The following is a 21227-nucleotide window of genomic DNA, read 5'->3' on the forward strand; positions in this document are numbered from 1 at the left end:
GAAATGTTATCTCAGTCCTGCGGTAGGGGAGGAGTTTCTAAGATTGATGAAAAGCTAAGAAGCCATAAAAGAAAAGGCCAAAGAAGAGCCAAAAGGGAAACGTGAATACAAACGAGTTAAAGTCCTGTTCAGCCAGAGGTGCCACAGCAGGTAGGACCGGTGGCCACTTCTGATCCCGGTGGAGCAATGGGATCAGTCCTTTTGCCGTCAGCAATGGGAACACTGGACAAAATTCATGAAACCGTTGATGAAACAATTGCTTTCAGACATCGAACAACTGAAATCCGAGCTCCCGAGTGGGGAAGCAGACAGCTTGAGCCTCCAGCTGCCTGGGATTCTTCGTGGAGGCCCTTTCCATATCCCAGTGCAGGAGGAGCGGCCATGCGGGCTGAGCTCCCCAGGATCCCAAGCTGCCAGGGTTTGGGGAGGAGCACGGAGGGGAGGGAGTCGTGAAGGCCGGGGCCCCAGAAGCCTGCCCTGGGCTCCCGGGCTGTGAGTCCATGGGGCAGGGCCCCAAGAAGACGCCAAAGCCAGAGAGCACCCGAGGTTTGCAGCAGGGAAATGAGGGGGGCTACCACAGGACGAAGCCACGCGGAGTGGCTCCAGGGCCTCGCACAGTCCGGCGCCAGCGCCCGGCCGCAGGGGAGGTGTCGGTACCCGGGATGCCCTCACCCCTGCAGCCAGGGAGCCTCCGCAGCTCTTCCCCAGGCCAGCCAGACCCAGAAACCCGGTTCGTGCTCAGGAGGGACATCGAGGGAGGAGAAGCGCGCCAGGGGGAGAGGGTGCGGCGGCCCTCGCCAGACGAGCCAGAGCCCTCGTGCACTAGTCAGTGTTTATTGGGGAGCCGCTGTCTCAGGCCCGCGCTGGCAGCTGAGGGGGACGCAGGGGCACAGCAATCCCTGGCCTGGAGGAGCCCTGGGGTCCCCCAGGGTCACGCGACGTTAGCGGGTGTGCAGGACTAAATGAAAGGGCGAGCAGGGGACACAGAGGGCCGAACAGGGAGCCCCGGGGAGCGGGCTGGGTGCAGCGGTCTCCACAGGGCATCGGGGGGGGGGGGCAGGGCTGGCAGTGGCCGCGGCCCTCCCTCCTGGCCCGTCTCAGGCCACGAGTTGGCCGATGGGCTTCTTGCACACCCAGTGATAGGGGGTGTCGCAGAGCATGTCGTTCCACTTGTGCTGCATGTGGACGCAGTCCTCCGTCTGGCCGTCCTGGTGCTGCCAGTTGTCTGGCTGATGGCTTCCCCAAAACCTGGAAGTAAGAGGGCTTGGCTCGGCCAGACGAAGAAAGGGCCCCTTGCCCCGACCATAACATAAGGAGCCGGGGTGATACGGGTCCCTCGTCTCGTGGAAGCCCTGGGTGGGGACGCAGCCGGGCCAAGGGAGCCCAAGGGTGGCCCTGCCGAGGTGGTCTGTGGTTACCGGGGGGCAAGGGATGGGAGGGTGTCTGAAGCTGTGAGGCCCCCGCCCCGAGGCAGGGCCTTCGAAGGGCTTAGGAGGGAAAGAGCAGGGGCGCTGGGGGCTCAGGCAGCGAAGTGTCCACCTTTGGCTCGGGTCATGATCTCAGGGTCCCGGGATCGAGTCCCACATCGAGCTCCTGCTCAGCTGAGGGTCTGCTTCGGCCTCCCCCTCTGCCCCCTCCCCGCTCGTGCTCACTCTCTGAATCTCTCTCAAGTGAATAAATAAAATCTTAAAAAAAAAAAAAAAAGGACAGGCAAACAACAAACAGCAATGAAAACACAGGAAGACCCGCTGATAGGCTGCCTGCCGGCCCCAGGCCCATCCCGCACTGAGGCCCCTCCGTGGAGGTGTCCAAGCGAGGACCACGATCACGCCACCACACACGCACGGCCGCCCGCGTCGGACCCACGGTGTGCCCCCAGCACAGCGCTGCGGCGTGTAGACGGCCGGGCCCGAGCGCCGGGTCGCTGCCAGACTCACGCCGGGCTCCGGCCAGAGCTGAACGGTGTCCCGTCTGCCCAGCGCCAGACGCCCTCGTGGCCCCGGTCCGTGAGGCCGATCCAGTGGTGGGACGCGCTCGTGAACCGCGTCAGAAAGGCCTGTGACAAAGGGCGGGGCCGTGAGACACGGGCCAGGAGCCGGTCCCCAGCCCTGTGGAGGGGAACTTGCTGTCCCCTCCCTGGCGACGCGTGAGGCCCGCCGCCCTGCAGGCCCCGGGGTCCGTCCCCTCAGCCAGGCCCAGCCTCCCCACGGGGCCCTGAGGACGGCTTCACCAGACAGCGCTGACCCGGCCGCGGCCCAGAAGCATTTTATTTGAAAAAACATCGCATGTCCTTCGACAGACGTACGAGGAGGGTCTCCGGAGAACCACAGCGGGGGCAGCTCCAGAGATGGACCAAACAGCTTAGGGCCTAGAGAACTCTGGTAGGGCCGTCGGCAGAGGGCCCCGGGGCCCACAGCTACGCTGCCTTTGCTGGTCCTCAAACTCTGTGTCCGGCTGTCCCAAGGGGCTGGGTCCCCTGCTCCTGGGCCTTCCACGGCCACTGCCTTAACGGATGTCACATCAGGACTGACACCCGAGCAGAAGCTAAAGGGAGAGGGGGGAAGGGAGGGAAGGATGCCCCCAACACACCAAGGACAGTCCCCAATGCCCTCCCTCCCTGTGGGCACCTGCGGGCTCTGGGTGCCTCCCTCATTCTCGAGGACAGCAAGGTCAGCTGTCAGTCCTTGTACCTCCAGAGCAAGATGCCCCTGGGACCTGAGTCACCGGGAGTCCCCTGAGTGACATGAGGCACGCAGGCCTTGCACCAGCTCTGGGAGGGGAAGAAAGCCGGAGCCCCGAAACCCCCCCACCCCACCCTCACCCGACAGCTGCACCCCGAAGCTGACCTGCTCCTCCTCCGACGTCACCGAGGCCAGGTGGGCTCCCTGTGACACACAGAAGCGCTCCGCCTCGTGCCAGGACTTCTTGACGTGAGAGAAGTAGTACAAGCTGGCGCCGTGGGCCTCCCAGCCTTGCAGGATCAGGTGAAGAAGCTGATCTGGAGCGGAGGTGACGCCAGTCGGTCGGTTGGTTGGGGAAGCCAGGAGCTCCACCACCTCTCCCGGGACAGGCGCCGGCACGGTGCTTAGGCCCAGGGCCCCAGAGGCGCCGCGGGGAGGCTGCACCCCCAGCCCCAGCCCAGTACCCCTGTCCCTGGCCGGACACCGGGCTGCACCCCGGGGTGCCCTGATGGCCTCGCTGCCCAGACTGCTTCCCCCGGCCGCCGCCCTCTCGTACCACTCGCTGCCATCACTGCGCAGCCCCCTGCACCTCACACCCCCCCACCCCTCCCTAAGAGGCAGTACCTTCCCCTGCCCCCCCCCCCCCCCCGCTGCACCCTTACCCCTGCACCTCCCCTCCTCTCCCTTACCTAAGAGGCAGCACCGCCCTCCCGCTGCACCCCCACTCCCTTCACTCACCTCCATCCCCTGCGGCTGCCCACACCAGCACCGACTCTGGCCTGCTCTATCTGACCCCCCCAATTTCAAGCTCTGAAAGCTCATCCCGTGAGCACAAGCCTCTTTCGCTCTCAGCTCGTCCCTCCCTCCCCACTACAACACCCTGCTTTAAAAAACTTTTTATTTAAACTCACTTAATTGACATATAATGTATTACTCATTTCAGAGGTGGACTCATGCAGGAAGTGTAGACGGGCACCTGGTGGCTCAATTGGTTGAGCCTCCAACTCCTGGTTTCAGCTCTGATCTCAGGAGCATGAGATCGAGCCCCACCTCAGCCCTGTGCTCAGTCTCTCCCTGTCCCTCTGCCCCATCCCTGCTCCCTCTCTCTCTCTCTCAAATAAAGAAGTCTTCTTAAAAATATAGAAATGTTCATGGATATACAAGTGGTTATTTTCTCATCATTTTCTTTTTCAATCTCTGCACATTGTCTATTGTTAATACGGAGTTTTTACGATGTAAATAACAATGATATGTGTATTTTAATCCCTCCCTCTGCCATGCCATGCCCCACCTCAGCCTCATCACGTTCCTCTCATTCACACCCTGCTGTGGGTGCTCTGCCCCCAGGGCCCACCCTGCTCCCCACAGGAACTTCATTCCCAATGACTTATTAATTGCCCAGAGTTAGTGGGCACATATGGGTTATCTTACATGAGCTCATTCACCAGCACTAGCCACCTCCTTCTCAAAATTCTCTCTTTCCGTAGCCTCCCCAACTGCACACCCCCTGGTTCTCCTTCTGCCTCTAAGACTGCCTACCCGGATAGTCTCCTCAAAAAACACTGCTTTCCCTTCTTGCCACCTGAAGTTTGGCTTCCTGTTTCTGCCCTCAGCTTTCTTCCCATAAAGCAATATGTCTCCTGCACAACCCCCCACTCCCACTGCCATAACCAGAACCAACGAACCCAGGGCTCCCCCAGCTGTGTCTGTAGCCAGCGCCCGTCCCCTACACCCCAAACAGCCTCCAGATGACGGCCACTTGAATATCCCCAAAGCACCTCAGGCTCAGCATGTCCAAATCTCACTGTTCTTCTCCCTTCTTTTCTCCCCTCTCAGTATGGAGACCCATCTGGTCAGCCTTCTTGAAGCCCTCCAATAGACCCTCATCTCCTAAAGGATAAAACCCAAACTCAGAGGCCTTCCACATCCATCTGGTGTCTCTCCAAGTCTACCTAGCTTTCTAGCATAGTGATTTTCAAAGTACAATCATGAACCCATTCATGGGAAGTTTCAAGGTGTGTTTTTTTTATTAAAGAATAGATTATAAAATATCAGAGTGGTAAAAACTTTGGCTTTGAAATGTGTGTGTGCGACACAAAATTATATTGGGTCACGGTATAAATGAATTGTGGGTTTCTATTCAAAACAGTTTGAAAGCCACCATTCTGGCCCCTGCCTGCTATCCTCTCAGCCTGCACCTCATCATCACCTGCCCTCTTGGCCACAGTCCAGTCAGACTGAACTGCTGGAAGTTTCCTGAACCTCATGGTTTCATATCTTCAGGCCTGTGTACCTGCCAACCTCTTACCCTACTTGTTTGGCAAACACCTACTAATCCTTCAGGACTCGGTTCTCCACAAAGCATCTTTTGATCCTGCCTCCCCCAAAACCTTTCTCCCCCACTCCAAAGATCCCTTTTCTCTATCAGAGGACGTCAACCTCGGAAGGTCCTTTCTCTCCCTTCTTTTTGCTTCCCCCCCCCCCACCCCGCCCCGAGTTCTTAGACCTGCCCCTTATAGAACACGTCTTACGCCTCCCTGCATGCCTCCCACACATCGTTCGTTTCTCGAGTGTTGTTTTGTCACTCTGGCCAAATGACAAGCCATTTGAGAGCAGGGATGACTACCTTATGCCGCTTCCACCACTGCCTAGGCACTCTGAGCCTATTCAGGCGACTTCAGCCCTTCTCCAGAACCCACCCTCCTTCCCGGGGAGAATGCATGAAGTAAAGCGAAAGGCTGAAGGGACAGAAGACTGTGCCCGCCCAGAGGCCACCTCCCCAGCCACACTCTCCCATCCCACTTACTTTGGGTCCTCTGTAGCTGCTCCTGGGAACCTAAGGCCTCACGGATTGTCTCCAGGCCGTTCTGCTTCTCCTGGATTTTCTTAATTAGCGTTTTGGTGTTCTCTAAATCCCACTTTAACTGCTGGTTCTCGGCATTGGCCTTCTGCAGATTGCTCTCTAACATCTGGGTCTTGGAAACTAACGATGCAGCAGCTTCCACTCTTTGTTTTAGGGACTGTATCTCACTGCTGGCATTTTTCAGATAACTGCTTAACACCTGAATCTTGGGATCTAAGGCATTGGCATTTTCAAGCTCTGTTTTTAATAATTGGATCTGAGCATCTGTCCGCTCCAGATGGTTGCTTGTTACCTGGGTCTGGGCAGTGACTGTTTCCAAATCTCTTTTTAACAAGAGAATCTCATCACCAGTCCTTTTGAAATGACCTCTTAATAACTGAATCTCCGAGCTGGTGTTGTCTAAACTGCCTCTTAGAAAAGTCTGGGTCTGGGAGTTTAAAGCATTGGCATTTTGCACGCTTCCCTTGACCCTCTGGATCTCAGCATTGGCTCCTTCCAAACTGCTTCTTAAAACCTGGTTTTTAGCCCTTAACTCATCAACACTAGCCAGTTGGCCTCTCAAAACATGGATCTGAGCATTAGCATCCTTTAGACTACTGTTTGCCCACTGGGCCTGGGCATTTGCCATTTTCAGCCCTGCCTTCAATATTGCAATTTCAGTGTTGGCGTTTCCTAAGCCTCCACTCAGCATGTGGAGACCAATGCTGGCATTTTCTAAACTGTTTTTTAAGAAGCTATGGGTCTGGGAATTTAAAGCATTTGCATTTTCCAGATCTCCTTTTAGCTTCTGGATCTCCACACTGGCCCCTTCCACCGAACTCCTCAACATCTGGGTCTGGAAACTCAAGGTATTGGCATCCTGTAGAATGCCTTTTACCATCTGGATGTCAGCAATGGCATCTTCCAGATGCCCACTGAGCACCTGGATCTGAGAACTGACATTGTCCACTCTGCAAGTCAACATCTGGATCTCTGTGCTCCAGGTGTTGGAATTCTCCACATGGCTTTTAAACATCTGGATAGTCTCTTGCAACCCTGCCAGCGCGTCAGAGCGGTGGGGATCTGGAGGGAGGAAATGGAGAAGGCAGCCACAGAGGCCTATTACACAGGTAAGCATTTGTTATATGGGCCAACTATTGTGTTCTTACATTTTCTAAGGGAAACGTCTAAGGCACAGCCCTGGTGATCAAGCAGCCTCCTGCTCACTGCAGCCACCCAGACCCTGGGAATGGCCACCGGAGATTTTGAGCCAAAAAATAAAATAAATAAAGGTCTACTTAACTGTCCCCCATGAACTGAGGGATGGAAGGATTGAAATCCCTGCCTCCTGTAAACTAGCTCCCACTAGAGTCACGCTGGTCAGGCTTGTTATTTTGCCATCGTAATTGAACTTGAAGGTAATTTATTACATCGTTGAAAGCGACTGGAGTAGAACTCCACTGACATTTCACCATTAAATAGGCCATTGTGAAAAAAAATCAGGTATGAATAAAGCCCATGTTTAGTGCTCCCCTATAGTCGTACACCAAGCACGAGGCCTCTTGATTCACCACCGTCACTTCCTGAGGACCGTGTAGACCACAAAAGGAGTTTTCTGATCACAAAGTCCAGAAAGTAAACCAAATAGGTCCCTGCAGAGGAAGGACTGAGCTCAGTCTGCACCCGGGGCTGTGGTGGAGGCCCTCCAGGTGACCCCAGACCTTGAGCGAAGGGCCTTCTAAAGGGCTGGCACATCCCGTGTCACATAGAGCAAGGGGCCTGACACAGTCGCTTGAGGATGGAGACCTGAGTGAAAGCCCTGGTCACTAGGGTCGTTCAGGGAACTGGTAGCTCCTTTCACTTGCCTGACTGTCCCCCCGAGACCCACCGCAGCTGCCTCAGGTCCGCCTAGCACCCTTTGCTCACCTCGCAAGCTGAGACCTTAATTTGGACATTTATGGTCTAAGACTCTTGATTCCAGCCTTCCCTCAGGGATGGGGAGAAGAACCTAAGTAGGCAGGGACCCCTTCTGGAAGATTCCTGCCCCATTCCTCATGCCCTACCTAAGTAAACGTATGAGGTCTCAGCCCCTATGCTGAGGTAAGGCCAGGTGGGGCCAGGTGGCCCTTGAAGATAAATCCAAATACTCTGTCTTGTAAAGATAGACTAATACATCAGTGGAACAGAATAAAGAATCCAGAAATAGACTCACAGATAAATGGACAACTGATTTTCAACAAAGACACAAAAGTAATTCATGATAATCTTTTCAACAAATGGCGCCGTAACAACTGTTATATCCACAGGTGAAATAAAAATTAACTTTAGGCTTCACATCATCATATAAGGCTTAACTCAAAATTTAATTATAGACTGAAACATAAAAACCAAGAAGTGTAAAACTTCCCGGAGGAAACGTAGGTAAATGTCTTTGTGACCTTGGGATAGGTTTCCAGTGTGGAACTAATGGTACAATCCATAAAAGAAAAAAAAAAAAAGATAAATTAGACTTTATTTAGATTTAAATCTTGTTCAGAGAAGGAAAAGACAAACCATTAAGTGCGAGAAAATATTTGCAGATTACACACTGATAAAGGGCCAAAAAGTGTACATAGCACGGGATCCCTTTAATATAAAACTCCAGAAAAAGCCTACTAATCTCTGTTACCGCAGGTAGATAGGTGGTGGGCTGGGGATGAAGAGAGGCGGGGAGAGGGGAGGAGGACAAAGGGCACGAGTAAACTTTACGGGGCGGTGACGAATATGCTCATATTTACCTTGACCGTGTGAGGCTTTCGGTATATGCAGGAAGCAAAGCTCATCAGAGTGTATTAAATACTGTGCTTTATTAGGTACCAGGGACACCTCAGTTTTTTATTTATTTATTTTTTTTAATAAGGCTGTTTTTTAAAAAATGGTTGTATCTTCTTGTGAGAAAACTGGAACCCGTGCAGGGGCAAAGGAGGCGCCAGGGAGAGCCCGACCGCCCTGTGCACTCACCGTGCGGCTCCGCGGGTAGCTGGGCCGCGGCCGTGTCTCCCGGAGTCCCGGCTTGAAACTGCTGAAAGGGCTCGGGCGGGGATCCTGGCTTCTGCAGGACTGGGACCCCCATCGCTGGGTCAGCACTCCCCGCCGCTGCGGAAGAGGCTGCCCCAGCCCCGTCAGGCTGCCGACGGGGCGATGGCCCCTTCAGACTTCACTCCGTGGCTCTCTGCTCTTGGGAGACGCCCCTTGGACGGGGCCTTGGCGGAGTCCCAGGTAGATCTGGGTCAGGCCTGGGGCCCCAGGGAGCCTGTATGCAGAGGGTATGCGACTACGGGGGGCCCTTTGCAGGAAGACAGAGTCAGTGGGGTTCAGGTCACCTGGGAGCTTACCCACAACAACGAGAGCCACCAGCGAGGAGACAAGAGTCACGGCCATAACTGCCACGGTGGTCTGAGCGAGCCTTAGCTTCCTGGGGGCCGCGGGAGCCCCCGCCGCCGAGTCCGGCCCTGCGAGAGAAGCCAGCGTCCGCCCCGACGCCCCGAGCGGGTGCACGGGGCCAGCCCTTGGGCTCAGGGCCTGGCCTATCTGGTGCGGATGAGAACTCCGGCCACGCTTACTGCGGAGATGGGGAGTAAAGCACGTGGCGTGGTGGCAGCACAAGGGCAATGGGAGGTCACAGAACCCGGAGGAGGGTGCGGAGGGTGCGGAGGGTGCGGAGGGTGCGGGGCACAGGGCGGCAAGGAAGGCAAGGGCAGGGAGTTTGCATGGAAGACGGAAGGGGGGATGCGGGAGGGACAGAGCAGGGGCCCGACCTCTGAGCCCCGGGCCCGGGCTTGCCCACGAACCGTGACCAGAGCAGGACTCCCGGTCCCTTGGCTGAGGGGGGTCCTGGGAGCCCCCAGGTTTGCAGTCGTCTGTGCAGAAGTGGGGCTTGCCTGCAGGTGCCACCGGAACAGGGGGCCACCTCGTGGGATGGAGCCCTTACCCTACGGGGTCCGTGCTGACCCCCAGGGAAAGGGTCTGGGGAGGCCTCACGCAGAGACGGGGGGTGCACCAGGCTCTCTGCCCCCACCGGATTCACCTTCAGCCCCTGCCTATGATTCTGGACGCTGGGCTGGGGAGGGGCCGAGCCCTGCCTGCCAGGGGCTGGCGGAGATGCTGAGGGCTGGGGCCCAAGCGCGCCGCCCCAATGAGGATGCGCTGACTGACGCCCCGGTTCTCTCACCTGGGGCGCGCAGGGACACCCTCTGGCTGCCTGTGCAGAAGTGCACCCTGTCACCACCCATCTCTTCCTCGGCCTCCGGCGCTGCTCCCCACCACGCACCCCCCATGGGCAAGCTGTGCGGTGCGCCCGGGGCAGGGAAGTGAGGCTGCGGCACCCCGGACTTATACGCCCCGGACTTAGGGCCTCCCCCACGCTGACTCTGCAGAAGGGCCCCAATAGGGTCCTGTCCTTCCGGGTCCCCAGGCGCCGGTCAGCCCCGGTCCTGGCCCCACTCCCTGGTCACCAGCTCAGCACGGCCCCAAAGCCAGCCTCGGCCCCGGGGCACAAACACTTCAGCAGCCACTCGGGAGGCGGTGGGGTCCTCCTCAGCGCTGCAGAAAGTCTGTGTGACCCGTGCCCGACTCTTAACCACAGCCCCAGACGCTCTCAAGTTAACAGGAGGTCAGGGCGGGGGGAACCAGGTCAGCGTAGTAGGAATCTACAGACCAAAGGAAGGGCTTGCTAGGACCTAGCATCATTACCTGTAACAGTGAGCATAGTGTTTTTCTGGGTTCTTTGAGTCATTCTAGTGAATTTTCAAAGCCGAGGGGGGCTCATGGGAGCCCCCAGACTTGTGGTTGGCTGTGCAGAAGTGTGGGATGCCTGGAGACCCCACCCGCAGGTGCCGTCTGCAGTGGGGGCGATCTCGTGGGCTTGGGCTCCTAACCTAGGGGGTCTGTGCTAACTCCAAAAGTCATTGTGAGATTTGACTTGACGCGCAGACCACACAGTTGATGTCAGAGAAGTGACTGGCGTCAGAAAACAGCAAACAGGCCCCAACTTGATGCAGTTTAGCCCCCCTAGCTGCTTGGATCCACGCTCCCTTCCGTTGATCCGCTTTGGGACTAACTAAAAAGAAACTGAGGGGTAAGCCACCGAGCTGCTTTGCAGTGAGTAACTTCCCTGCTTCGGGGCGGGGATGGGGGTTCCCTGCTGCTTGTGGGCTTGGGCTTAGAAGATAGGGAAGTGAGGTGTCCTGGTGGAGCCATGTGAGCCCAGAGTCCCCAGCCCCCAAGGGGGTAAAAGGTGAACGGAATCAATACTTCCCCGGGGGGGGGGGCGCCTGGGGGCTCAGCGGTGGAGCATCTGCCTTGGCTCAGGTCATGACCCTGGAGCCCCGCATCGGGTGGATGCCACCGTCAACTCAGCCAGCAACCATCTGAGTACACAGCTGACTGTGCAGGAAGGGGGTGGTTGCCTACACCCGGCTCATGACGCCACGGCAGTGGTGTGTGTGTGCGTGTGTGTGGGTGTGTGTGTGAGCACCCATTGGCCTGCTACCTCCTGTCCGTTGAAATCTGACCCGAGACGAAAGGACGCAGGAGGAACGTGAAGGCACCCATTTCTGGAGCAGTCAGCAGCCCCTCCGGACGCCCCGGAAGTCCAGTGAGCCCCTTCGCCTCTGGGAAGAGGCCCTGGGGTCACAGAAGGAAAGCAGGAGCCTGCCTTGGTTTCCATTTCCCCACACTGGGGAAGGGCCGAGGCCAGGCCCACCCAGGAACTGCCTCCTCCCGGGGCCTCAGAGCTGAGGGAGCCTGTAAAGCAGAACTGGAAGGGCAGCCTGGGCCGGGCGAGGACACGGTCCCACAGAGGTGGTGGCCTCGCGCGTGACCAGTGGGGCTCCCGATCCTGCCCTAATTCTCTGTCCTCGTCCTCCTCCCGGTCACAGGCTCCTCTTTGTGCTGCAAGAACACTGTCTGCCGGCAGCAAACACCCGAGGTGGCCACAGCCTTGCCGAGAGGCTCCGTTCTCCGGACATGTTAGACGTGACTACCAGAGCCACCCGTCCGCTGGCACCTCTTGCACGCTGGCTTCTCCTGACCTATGGAAGGGCTCAGGGCCACACCCCTAGAGGCTCAGACCCCTGGTGCAGAAGCTTCTCAGTCACCCATGTCAACCCTAATGGCACAGGGAGGCCAGCTGTCCTCCAGGACGTAGCTAGATCCCGCAGTTTGGGTGGAAGGGGGAGGCCTGCAGCCTGCACGCTGGGCCTCAGCAGCTGAGAGCTCGGTCTCCGGTCAGCTCCCCGGCATCCCTCTCTGGGCCTTCGTCTTGAGAACCACCCTGCCCTCCTGCTCAGTCTGTCCAGTAGAGGGGAGGCCAAGCCACACCCAACCCCCAGCCCCAGGAACGAGATCGTGGCTGGATCAGCGTAGTCCAGCCCCCCGATGCCTGTTCTCGCTTCAGGCCGGGGCACGTGAGCCAATGCTGGACTTCTGTGGGAACCGTCGGAAAAGGGACTTCGCTCCTCCAAAGCTGCAAAGCTGTGAGGTTGTAGGCCTGGAACTGCTGAGGCGGCTCTGGGGAGGGTGGTCCCGGCCCTCCCGCTGGGCTCAATGGGCACGAGGGGCCGGAGACAGGCAGCTTCGGGGCATGACGTGAGCGGCCAGCCACACAAAGGGTCCCAACTCTGCATCCCACAGCAGGTCCAACAACAGTGACAGTCCCTCCCGTCGCAGCCCCAGGGCCCCGTCTCACCCGCTTTCACCCAGTTCGTCTCCTAACTATTCCCCCTGCCCCCAGTCTTGCCCCCATCAAGTCTTGTCACCACACGGCGGGCGGAAAGATCTTTAAAAACATCAGGGCAGCCCGGGGAGCTCAGTGGTTAGTGCCGCCTTCAGCCCAGGGCATGACCCTGGGGTCCTGGGATGGAGTCCCGTGTCGGGCTCCCTGCATGGAGCCTGCTTCTCCCTCTGCCTGTGTCTCTGCCTCTCTCTCTGGGTCTCTCATGAATAAATAAAGAAATAAAATTTAAATAAATAAATAAATAAATAAATAAATAAATAAATAAAAATTAAAACATCAGGTATCCACATACACATTACCTAGCTCCCCCAGCCAAGAGGAAGCAACGACATCCCAGCTGCAGTGGCCACACATAGCGTTCAGACCTTGGTTTCTAATATCATTATAAAAAAAAGAAGAAAAAAAAGGAAAAAAAAAGGAAAGAAAAGAAAGAAAGAAAGAAAGAAAGAAAGAGAAAGAAAGAAAGAAAGAAAGAAAGAAAGAAAGAAAGAAAGAAAAAAGAAAGAAAGAAAAGAGAAAGAAAAAAAGTTGAAACCAGGGCTTTTTGGAGAAATAGCTGATTCTAGGACCAGGGCAAGAAATACACAAAATGAACCTGGAGCATCATGTTGTTCCTGGAAGTAAAGAGACGCTTTTTATTTTATTTTTATTTTTTAAATATTTATTTATTTATGATAGACGTAGAGAGAGAGAGAGAGGCAGAGACACAGGCAGAGGGAAAAGCAGGCCCCATGCAGGGAGCCCGACGTGGGACTCGATCCCGGGACTCCAGGATCAGGCCCTGGGCCAAAGGCAGCGCTAAACCTCTGAGCCACCCAGGGATCCCCAAGAGATGCTTTTTAAAAAACTGATGAAGAAAAAATAAATAAATAAATAAATAAAATTAAAAACTGATGAAGGAACATCAAAAAACACACAGGAGCCATCTGGAAGCGCTCCTATTTGCCAAATCTGGGACAATTTGAGCAAGAAAATGAATAAGGTTGTATTGCACTATAACCTAAAGTACAAAACCCCATGAATCCATACTGACAAAATAAATATTCGGATAAATAGACAACTACATATATCTCCCATGCAGAAAAAATTCCAAATAATTCATGTAGATACTCGATCTTCAGGAAAGTGGAGCGTAACTCCCCACTCCTGCCGTGCGCTGCCACGGGGATGGCTGTGGTCTGCACGTCTGTGCGTTGAAGTGATAACATCTGTGTGTTGAAACACTAACCCCCAACCCGATGGTGTTAGGAGGGGGGGGCCTTTGGGAGGGATGAGGCTGCGAGGGTGGGGCCCTCATAAGCGGGATTAGTGCCCTTATGATAGAGGCACTTGCTTGTCCCTCTTCCCACGTGGAAGGACACCGCAGGACGGTGTGTCCAGGACCGTGCCTACCGATTCAGGAAGAAAAATCACCAAGATCCAAGAAGTCTACAAGCTGGGGCAGCCCGGGTGGCGTGATTCTAGAGACCCGGGATCGAGTCCCACGTCAGGCTCCCTGCATGGAGCCTGCTTCTCCCTCTGCCTGTGTCTCTGCCTCTCTCTCTCTCTGCATCTCTATGAATAAATACATAAATAAATCTGAAAAAAAAAGTCTACAGGCTGGATGTGACAAAGGTCTCACCTGTCCTTGGCTCCCAACTTTCCATCTGACAAAGGAAAATTCCTAGAATTTCATTAGGAGTATTATGGTGTCCGTGAGCCAAGGAGCCAGGTGCTGAGGATGCCCACCCACACCTGAGACAGACACCGAAGTCCATCATCTAATTACCTCCTACAGGCCCCACCTGCCACCCCATCATGTTGGAGGTTAGAATTTCAACATATGAATTTTGTGGGGACACAAGCGTTCAGCCCATAGGATCGAGGGGGGTCTCCTGCCCTACACAGAGGAAGCTGATGAAACAGATGACGACGTCTCACACCGAACGGGGAGGCTGACAGTCGTCTCTTAGTTGTGATTCGCAGGCGGGAGGAGAAGGCCACCCCACACCGAGGGGCCCACGGGGCTACACCTGCGAGCACGGTGGACCCACAAGGACCGTGGAGGCAGGTGTGGTGGCGACAAGACGACACAGTGGCCCTGACTCCTGCAGGGGGATATGTTTGGCCTGTTGGGGTGGTTTCCTGGGTGGGTGGGCAGGTGGGTTAGGGGAAGCCACTAGGCTGAAGGCTGGGTGGATGTCGCTGGCCCAGTAGCGAGGCAGGGTGACGTCGGGTGAGAACAGGGGGCTCTCGGTTAGTTAGGGGAAGGACGGGCACTACGGCGCAAGCTTCTGAGCCGGCAGCCCCGGGGACAGGTGCCACCTCGGGGTGCACAGGGGCCGCGCAGTAGGGCCGCGTGCTTCTCACACGGCAGCCCAGGCCTCAGGACTAAGGCGTCGAGGGCAGCGCCGGCGGAAACACAACGGGAAAGCTTCCTGGCAGCAGCTGCTGTTTGGCTTCCGCATCAGCTTGAGCTCCGGCCGCGGAGCCGCCCCGGGAGGGGACTCGGTGCTCCCCGGACTGGCTACTTGGAATCACGAGGAGGAACGAGATCGTTCTTGGTGAACGCGCACAAGGGTTCTTTGTCGCCCGCAGTGGCCGCCTCGGCTCGCCCGTCCTCCCTGGCGACAGGCCCGGGCCCTCAGACCCCAGCGGTCTCTGGAACCGCCCGCAAAAGCTCCTGCGTGGACACGATCACGCCGCCCATCCCTTATCCGTGGCCGGATCTTAGAAATCCCATTTAGCCCGTGTTTCTTCAAGCTTCCTCCGAATGCCTCTGCCCTGAGCCTGAGCCCTTAGCAGCCAGGACACAGCCCGTTGGTCCCAGTAAAAGAAAAACGTCCTGACCGGGCCCTGCTGAGGGCTTGCCGAGGCCCTAGGGAGACGGGGGCGCCCCGCGGAGCCACCCCTGTGCTCACGCCCCGTCCTTCCTGCCCCCTCCGCTCCCGCCCCGGCGGCTACGGCCCCGCCTGCATCCCCACCTCGACCCGCAGAGCGGGTGTAGACCCGAAGCCCGGGAGCAGGGTCTTCGTGAGGAGGGCAACGCTGCCGGGCCTCCCCGGAGCAGAGCCAGGCCACGGAACACGGTCCAGGGAGCATCGCAGACGGAAGACCTCCGAGGGGGTCGAGACACTGCAGGGCTCGCGCTCCTTTATTTCAGTAAAAGCCTCGGGACGCGCCGTCATAGTGTGGGCATTTGGCTGCCGCCTGTCCGCCTTGAGCTCCCAGCTCTTCCTGGGGGTCCCCCAGAGCTTCATGCCCGCAGAGCCGGTGGCCTTGCCCGCGCTTCCCCGGACAGCCAGGGACCCACTCACAGGGACAACACGCTGGATTCTGATACGGCTCCCAGGCGAGCCCTCTGGGGACGGGGAACCTCTTCCTCTGCACCCGCGGGGCAGAGACGAGATGCCACGGGAAGGGGATGTCGGGAGCTGATGCAGAGGGGTGCTCGGGGTGCACAGGGGCGCGGGGGCACGGGGGGCGCAGAACACAGGGCCGGGCCACAGAGCTTGCCCAGTGGGCGGGAGCGAGAAGGAGCGTGGATACTGGTCCAGCTCCAAAGGGCCCTGTTTCCCACGCCAGCCCCCGACCTGAACCAGGTGCCCCCGCTCAGAGAGGGGCTCACACGTCAGGGGACGTGGATGCAGAGGCAACGGGGATGGGGCCTGGACGGGGTCACCGGGCGCACAGCTCTTCCCGCTGAGAACAGCACGGCCCCCACGCAGCTGGGAACTCTGTGGGACGAACTGGAAGAGTCCTAGACATTGTTTGCATGTTGTGAAGCCACTTTCATGTGATAAAACTGCGGCTTCTCTGAAGGGACCTGGAACCCAAGACCCCGATGGCCGTCCTGGGCAGTGTGACCTTCTAAGTCCTCTCCGCCCTCCTCGCCCTTTATGCCAGCTGCCTCGATGGCACCGACCGGAGAGCTCCCAGCCACAGCCGGTGACCTCCAGGGCGCCTCTGTGCACAATTCCGAAGCCAGAAAGATGAAGGTGCAAAGTCCCCCTGGGATTGGAAGAAAGAGGGGCGTTTTCTCGAGTTTGACAAGCATTGCAGCTGAACACGCGAGCTTGGGGCCAGGCCCGTCATGGTTCCGATGGGCTGTAGGGCCGTTTACAGATGAAGAAGAGCGTGCTGTCACAGGGACGTCATTCCATGACTCAAGAGAGGACACCTTTATATCAGCACAGTGTTCATTGTTCTTACAATTGTTGGGCTCACCTGGAATCCAGAACCTGCCAGAGGAAAAAAAAACAAAACAATTTTGTTTCCGACGAAGAAATGAGGGACCTCAGTCCCAGCTCTGGTCCTGGGGGGAAGCATCACGTTTTCGCACACATGCCTGAGAGGAAGGGGGCTGGTGAGCTGTCAACCTCTAAATGTGTCGTCACTCCCCCAGGGGAGGTCACTCCACTCCCGAGGAGGCCACGGAGAGGCCACGGATTCGTCCCCAGTCCCACAGGCAACGAGTGGCACAGGTGCGCTGGATCTCAGCTTAGCGCTCCTGCCGCCCGAGGCCAGGGAAGGACCACAAGCCCCGGAGTCACCCCACCTGTGCGCCCTGGCCCCGGCCCAGGAAGGCCAGGCTGGGAAGGAGCCCCCGGGCTTACCGTGCACTCTGGACCTTGTCAAATGGGGCATCATCTACCCAGGACCCGTCCCCCTCGCTCCCAGCTTTGGTCAGGCCAATCCAGTAGGAAAGTCCACCTGCCGTCCTGTACAGGAGCTCCTGCAGGGGGCAGAGGGGGAGGCGCCGCTCCGCTCAGCTGGCACGTCGGCCCCTTGGAGCTCCTCCGCCTGTCCTCGGGGACCGCCCCACACACCACACACTGACCCCTCTCAAGTCCCTTCCTAGCCCCAGCCAGAGTCCACCTTCCAAATCCTGCTTTGTTTTGGCCCCACAAGTAACAGACTGAGGCTCTTCTCAGGAAACAGGTGCCAGAGCACGAGGAGGACTCAGCGGAACCCCAGAGCAGGGGCCCCGGGAGAAGGGCCCAGATCACGACGCCTGAATGCTGTGAGCGCGTAGGCACCTACTCAGCGGTCCTCGGAAGCAGGGACGTGTCATGTGCATCTCGCTGATTAACAGGCGAAGCTCGGGAAGTTAGGTCAGCGGCCCGGGGCTCTAGGACTAGCTGTGGGCAGGGCTGGGCTCCAGATTCTGGCTCGAGAGCACACCTCTTTGCTGCTCTCCCAGCCCACCTCCCCGATGAAGGGGCTGGTTCAGTGTCCCGCTGGCCACACAGGACACTTCCTGGCTTGCGTGGGGCTATTAACCCCGTTCACAAACGCGTCTGTTTCCTGGGCCCGTGGGAAGATGGCCCCTCCCGCCCTCCCGAAGCTGGAACTACCGCATCATTCGCTCTGGCCGATGAGCTGTGAGCAGACGTGTCTGATATTTGCAGGCGGAAGCTTGAGAGCCGACACAGGGCTCGCCGCGTTCCCTTTCCCTGCTTCGGAATCGTGGGGACACGCGCTGGGATGACGTCCCTTTCGGGATGCATAGGTCCGTGGGGAAGCACATGGGAACAACCCCTTGCAGGCCTCTGCTGGACAAGCCGTGGAACTGAGCAGCAAGCCTCCACTGCTAGGTCGCTGACACTTGGGGATTCTGCCACTGCACCCTAATCTTGCCCATCCTGCTTATACAGCTATTAAGGCGCCCCCTTCCCGGAGCCCGTTGCAATAGCACTCACCTGTTCACTCTGTGAGGTCACTGAGGTCAGCTGTGAATCCCTGGACATACAGAACTGCTGGGCACTGTACCAGGTCTTTGAGACTTGAGAAAAGTAGTAGAAGTTCCCCTTGAAGTATTTCCAGCCTTGGGAAACCATCTGCAGAATGTCATCTGGAGAATAAGGGCAAGACGTGAACACGGGCATCCGTGTTGGGGGTGGCTCTCAAGTGGAGCAGGGAATAGGGCTGGGCCCTGGGGCCCTGGGGCCCTGGGGTCCTGGGGTCCTGGGGTCCTGGGGTGCGGGCTCAGGGCCCCTGCCTCACCTGCTGAAGGCCTGGCTGAGAGCAGTCGAGTCTCTGGGCTCCGGTAAGGGAAAGGTAGAAACATTGATGGAGAGTCTGTCTCTCCCCCGAGGGGAAGCCGTTCTCCGCAGGGCATCACACGTGGCTGAGCCTCCAGCTTCGGGGAGGAACTTAACGGGTAAATGGCCAGTTTGGGGGCAGAACAGAGACTCCCTAACGCTTTCACCCCCAGCGCGTTGGTGTGAGGGCCGTGCTGGTGCCTGGCCCTTCTCTGCCCAGCAACCCCTCGTCCTCCGACCCCACCGTTGAGTGCTGGCCGCCCGTTCGGCCCCAACCCCTTCCCTCCACGAATGCCCACCCGATGGCCTCGCGGAGGCTGCTGAGTCTCCACGGCCATGGGGCGGCTTTCAGCTGCTTTTCTGAGTCACTTACTTTGCTGTTTGAGCAACTTGCTGATATTCTCCAAACTGCTTTGGAGTCCCCGGACCTTTGCATTTAAAGAACAGGCTTTGTCCAACTCTCTTTTTAACTCTGGAACTTGGGCATTTAAATCATTGACCTCCTCCCGTCTTCTTGCTAACATCTGGATCTGTGCTTTGGCTTCCTTCACGCCGGTTTCCAGCCTCCGGACCTGAGAACGCACGTGATCCAGGCTGGCATTCGCCATCTGGACCTGAATGCGCGTTGCCTCCACGCCGCCTCTATTCCTCTTAACCTCAGAACCCAGAGCGCTGATGTTGTCCACGCGGCCTCTGAGCAACTGGGCATTGGTCTTCACGTCTGACATTCTGCACATAAACCAGGGATCTGGATTTGAGAAAGTCAAGAGGTCAGCCGAGGGGATTCCCAGGGACTGGGGGTGTTGTCAGGATGATAAAAGGAAGGGAAAGGAGGGGATAGGCTCAAGCTACCCAAAGACCTGTTGCTCACCCTGCATTCATTCATAATGTGCTCATGTCAACACACATGGAATGGGCGCCCAGCCCTGGCTGAGAACTCTTGCAGATGCAGATAATGCAGAGACGACTAAAACAAGACTCTTTGGAGGACCTCCCAGGGGAGAAGAAGTGGGAATTAGTACCCAGTCCTAAGTTTTCTTTGCATGTTCAGGGCACAGAGGGTGCCCTAGATACCCCCTGGTTGCATCCCGGGGGGCTCCATCTCTTGCAGCCCAGCTCTCTCCTTTCAGAGGCCCTGCAGGGGCATCAGCTAAGGCCGCACCCTTCCCACATCTGCCCACAGGCCCCTTGTGGCCACGATGGGGGCCAGCCATGTGGACTTCCAATCTGGAAGTGGCTTCTTCTCCAGCGAATATGGAAAGAGGGAATTAGGAAACCATTTCTTCCCTTCCCGTGTCCCACCCACCGTCGTATTCTGCTAGGTCACAGGCTTGGGTGCCAGATAGGAGAGACCAACAACAACCCAAGAGGAAACTCTGCTCAGAGGCTCCAGGTCTGAGACCAAATACATCCCAAAGCCTTGAAGGGATAAGACAGATGTTCCCTCCCTCTGCTTTCTGGAGACCTGGTAGGAGGGAGCAGGCTCTGGGAGCAGAGAGCATGAGGGGCTGGCAAAGCAGAAGAGGAGGAGAGAGAAGCCACACGTCCAGTGAACGAGCAGGAAGTCTCCCCTGATGGGACCTCTGCAGGAATGGGAAGAAGGAAGAAGAGAGCGTGAGGAGGTCCTGGTGGCATCGGTCAGCTCATTGGGAGATTCTCCACCTCGTCAGCTGAGGCTGAGGATGCAGGCAGGAGTCCTTTGGTGGGGCCAGGAAACGCTTCACTCACTGTTAGCGACTGCCCACGAGGCTCCAAATAAAAGGGGCACAGCTAGGGTCGGGCGGACATGTGAGATGAAGAAATGGGTGAATGTTGCCTGGGCACAAAAGAGCATTTCCTTGAGCACAAACATGCAGGTGCTGATCCCAATCAGGGTGTCCCCACAACCGGGAGGGAGAGAGCGGCAGCTCATCTCACTGGGGACAGGGGACCCTGTGACTGCACCTGGGAAGAGGAGACATGAGACCAACGGAAAAGCCAGAGGTGGGGGACACCTGGACAGCAGGCAGGAGAGGGTCAGGGTGTTGAGGGAGCTGGCTGGCTGTGGAGAAGGCCCCAGCTGGGACGGTGAACCCCAAGGACTCACAGAGAGCGGCCTGCAGCAGGACGGATGCGCTGAGGCCCAGCAGGAGGACGACGGCCGAGGCCCGGACCACCAACGGCGTCCTCGGGACGGGACACGGGCCTGTGTCGGGACGAGGCTCTGCAGGAGAAGAAGCAGCGTTTGTTGGGGCCGCCGACAGCAGGACAGAGCGGGAGGCAGATCCGGAGCAGAGGCTGCTCTTGCCTCGGGGCCACAGGGAGATGCTCTGCTTGTCCACCGCGAAGTGCACATCCGGACCCTCGCTCTCGGCCGCCTTCATCCCGCGTGCTCACCCCCGGAGCACAGGGGCTCCCCCGGCTGCCCCCCTGAGGGCCTCTTATCCAGAAGAAACGGGAAAGGGCCCCACAGAGGTGGTCGTGGCTTCCCAAAATTCCCGTTTCTGGCTTAGGCTCCTTGCCTGGCCTCAGCCACAGCTCGTCCTCCCCACCCCGCGACGTCCTGGGCTCTCAGGAAGAGGCCGCTGGTTCTCTCCTCCAGGGCCTGTTACGCGACACTTCAGCCACCTTGTCCCAGGGCTACCCTGTTTCTCCTGTAGGACTCCCGTCACCCAGCATCACCCATGAGGGCATCCATCCCACAAGTACCTGCCAAGCGCCTCTGGGGTGCCAGGTGCCGTACGGGGACCCGAGATGGCTACGTCATGTCTGCGCTCCAGCAGCCCACAACCCGGTGGAAGGACAGAGCAGAGCAAGTAGATGACAACACGAGGGGATGAGCACAACCGTAGAATACACACCATCCAATGGCGGTGCAAGAGGGGACAGTCCCAGGAGGAAGGGTTAGCATATTTAGGAGTGGGGGC

General features: G+C 57.6%; 2 protein-coding genes across 8 annotated transcripts; both read right to left on the minus strand.

Moving 5' to 3' along the window:
• Positions 1 to 818: 818 nt before the first annotated feature.
• CLEC4F (C-type lectin domain family 4 member F) lies at positions 819 to 9877 on the minus strand. 7 transcript variants are annotated; one of them, XM_041754098.1, is made up of 8 exons: positions 9734 to 9873; positions 9354 to 9443; positions 8898 to 9014; positions 8524 to 8670; positions 5488 to 6642; positions 2847 to 2998; positions 1938 to 2056; positions 819 to 1248 (listed from the first exon to the last, which is right to left on the minus strand). In XM_041754098.1, exons 1-8 carry the CDS (start codon positions 9837 to 9839, stop codon positions 1098 to 1100), a joined length of 2037 nt encoding a protein of 678 aa, XP_041610032.1. In that variant the 5' UTR covers positions 9840 to 9873; the 3' UTR covers positions 819 to 1097. The 7 variants fall into 7 exon arrangements, with proteins under 7 accessions (XP_041610032.1, XP_041610035.1, XP_041610034.1 ...); XM_041754101.1 differs by having other exon boundaries at positions 5488 to 6606; positions 8524 to 8622; positions 9734 to 9872; XM_041754100.1 differs by having other exon boundaries at positions 8524 to 8622; positions 9734 to 9872.
• A 6491-nt stretch (positions 9878 to 16368) lies between these two features.
• Positions 16369 to 20766, minus strand: CD207 (CD207 molecule). Its single transcript, XM_041754311.1, is given in 7 exon segments — positions 16369 to 16430; positions 16433 to 16518; positions 16894 to 17012; positions 17980 to 18131; positions 18695 to 19069; positions 20408 to 20524; positions 20609 to 20766. Coding segments are annotated over 7 exon segments (987 nt in total). The 5' UTR covers positions 20685 to 20766.
• Between the last annotated feature and the right edge of the window lie 461 nt (positions 20767 to 21227).

Source organism: Vulpes lagopus, chromosome 5 (genome assembly GCF_018345385.1).
Source record: "Vulpes lagopus strain Blue_001 chromosome 5, ASM1834538v1, whole genome shotgun sequence".
Classification (NCBI taxonomy): domain Eukaryota; kingdom Metazoa; phylum Chordata; class Mammalia; order Carnivora; family Canidae; genus Vulpes; species Vulpes lagopus.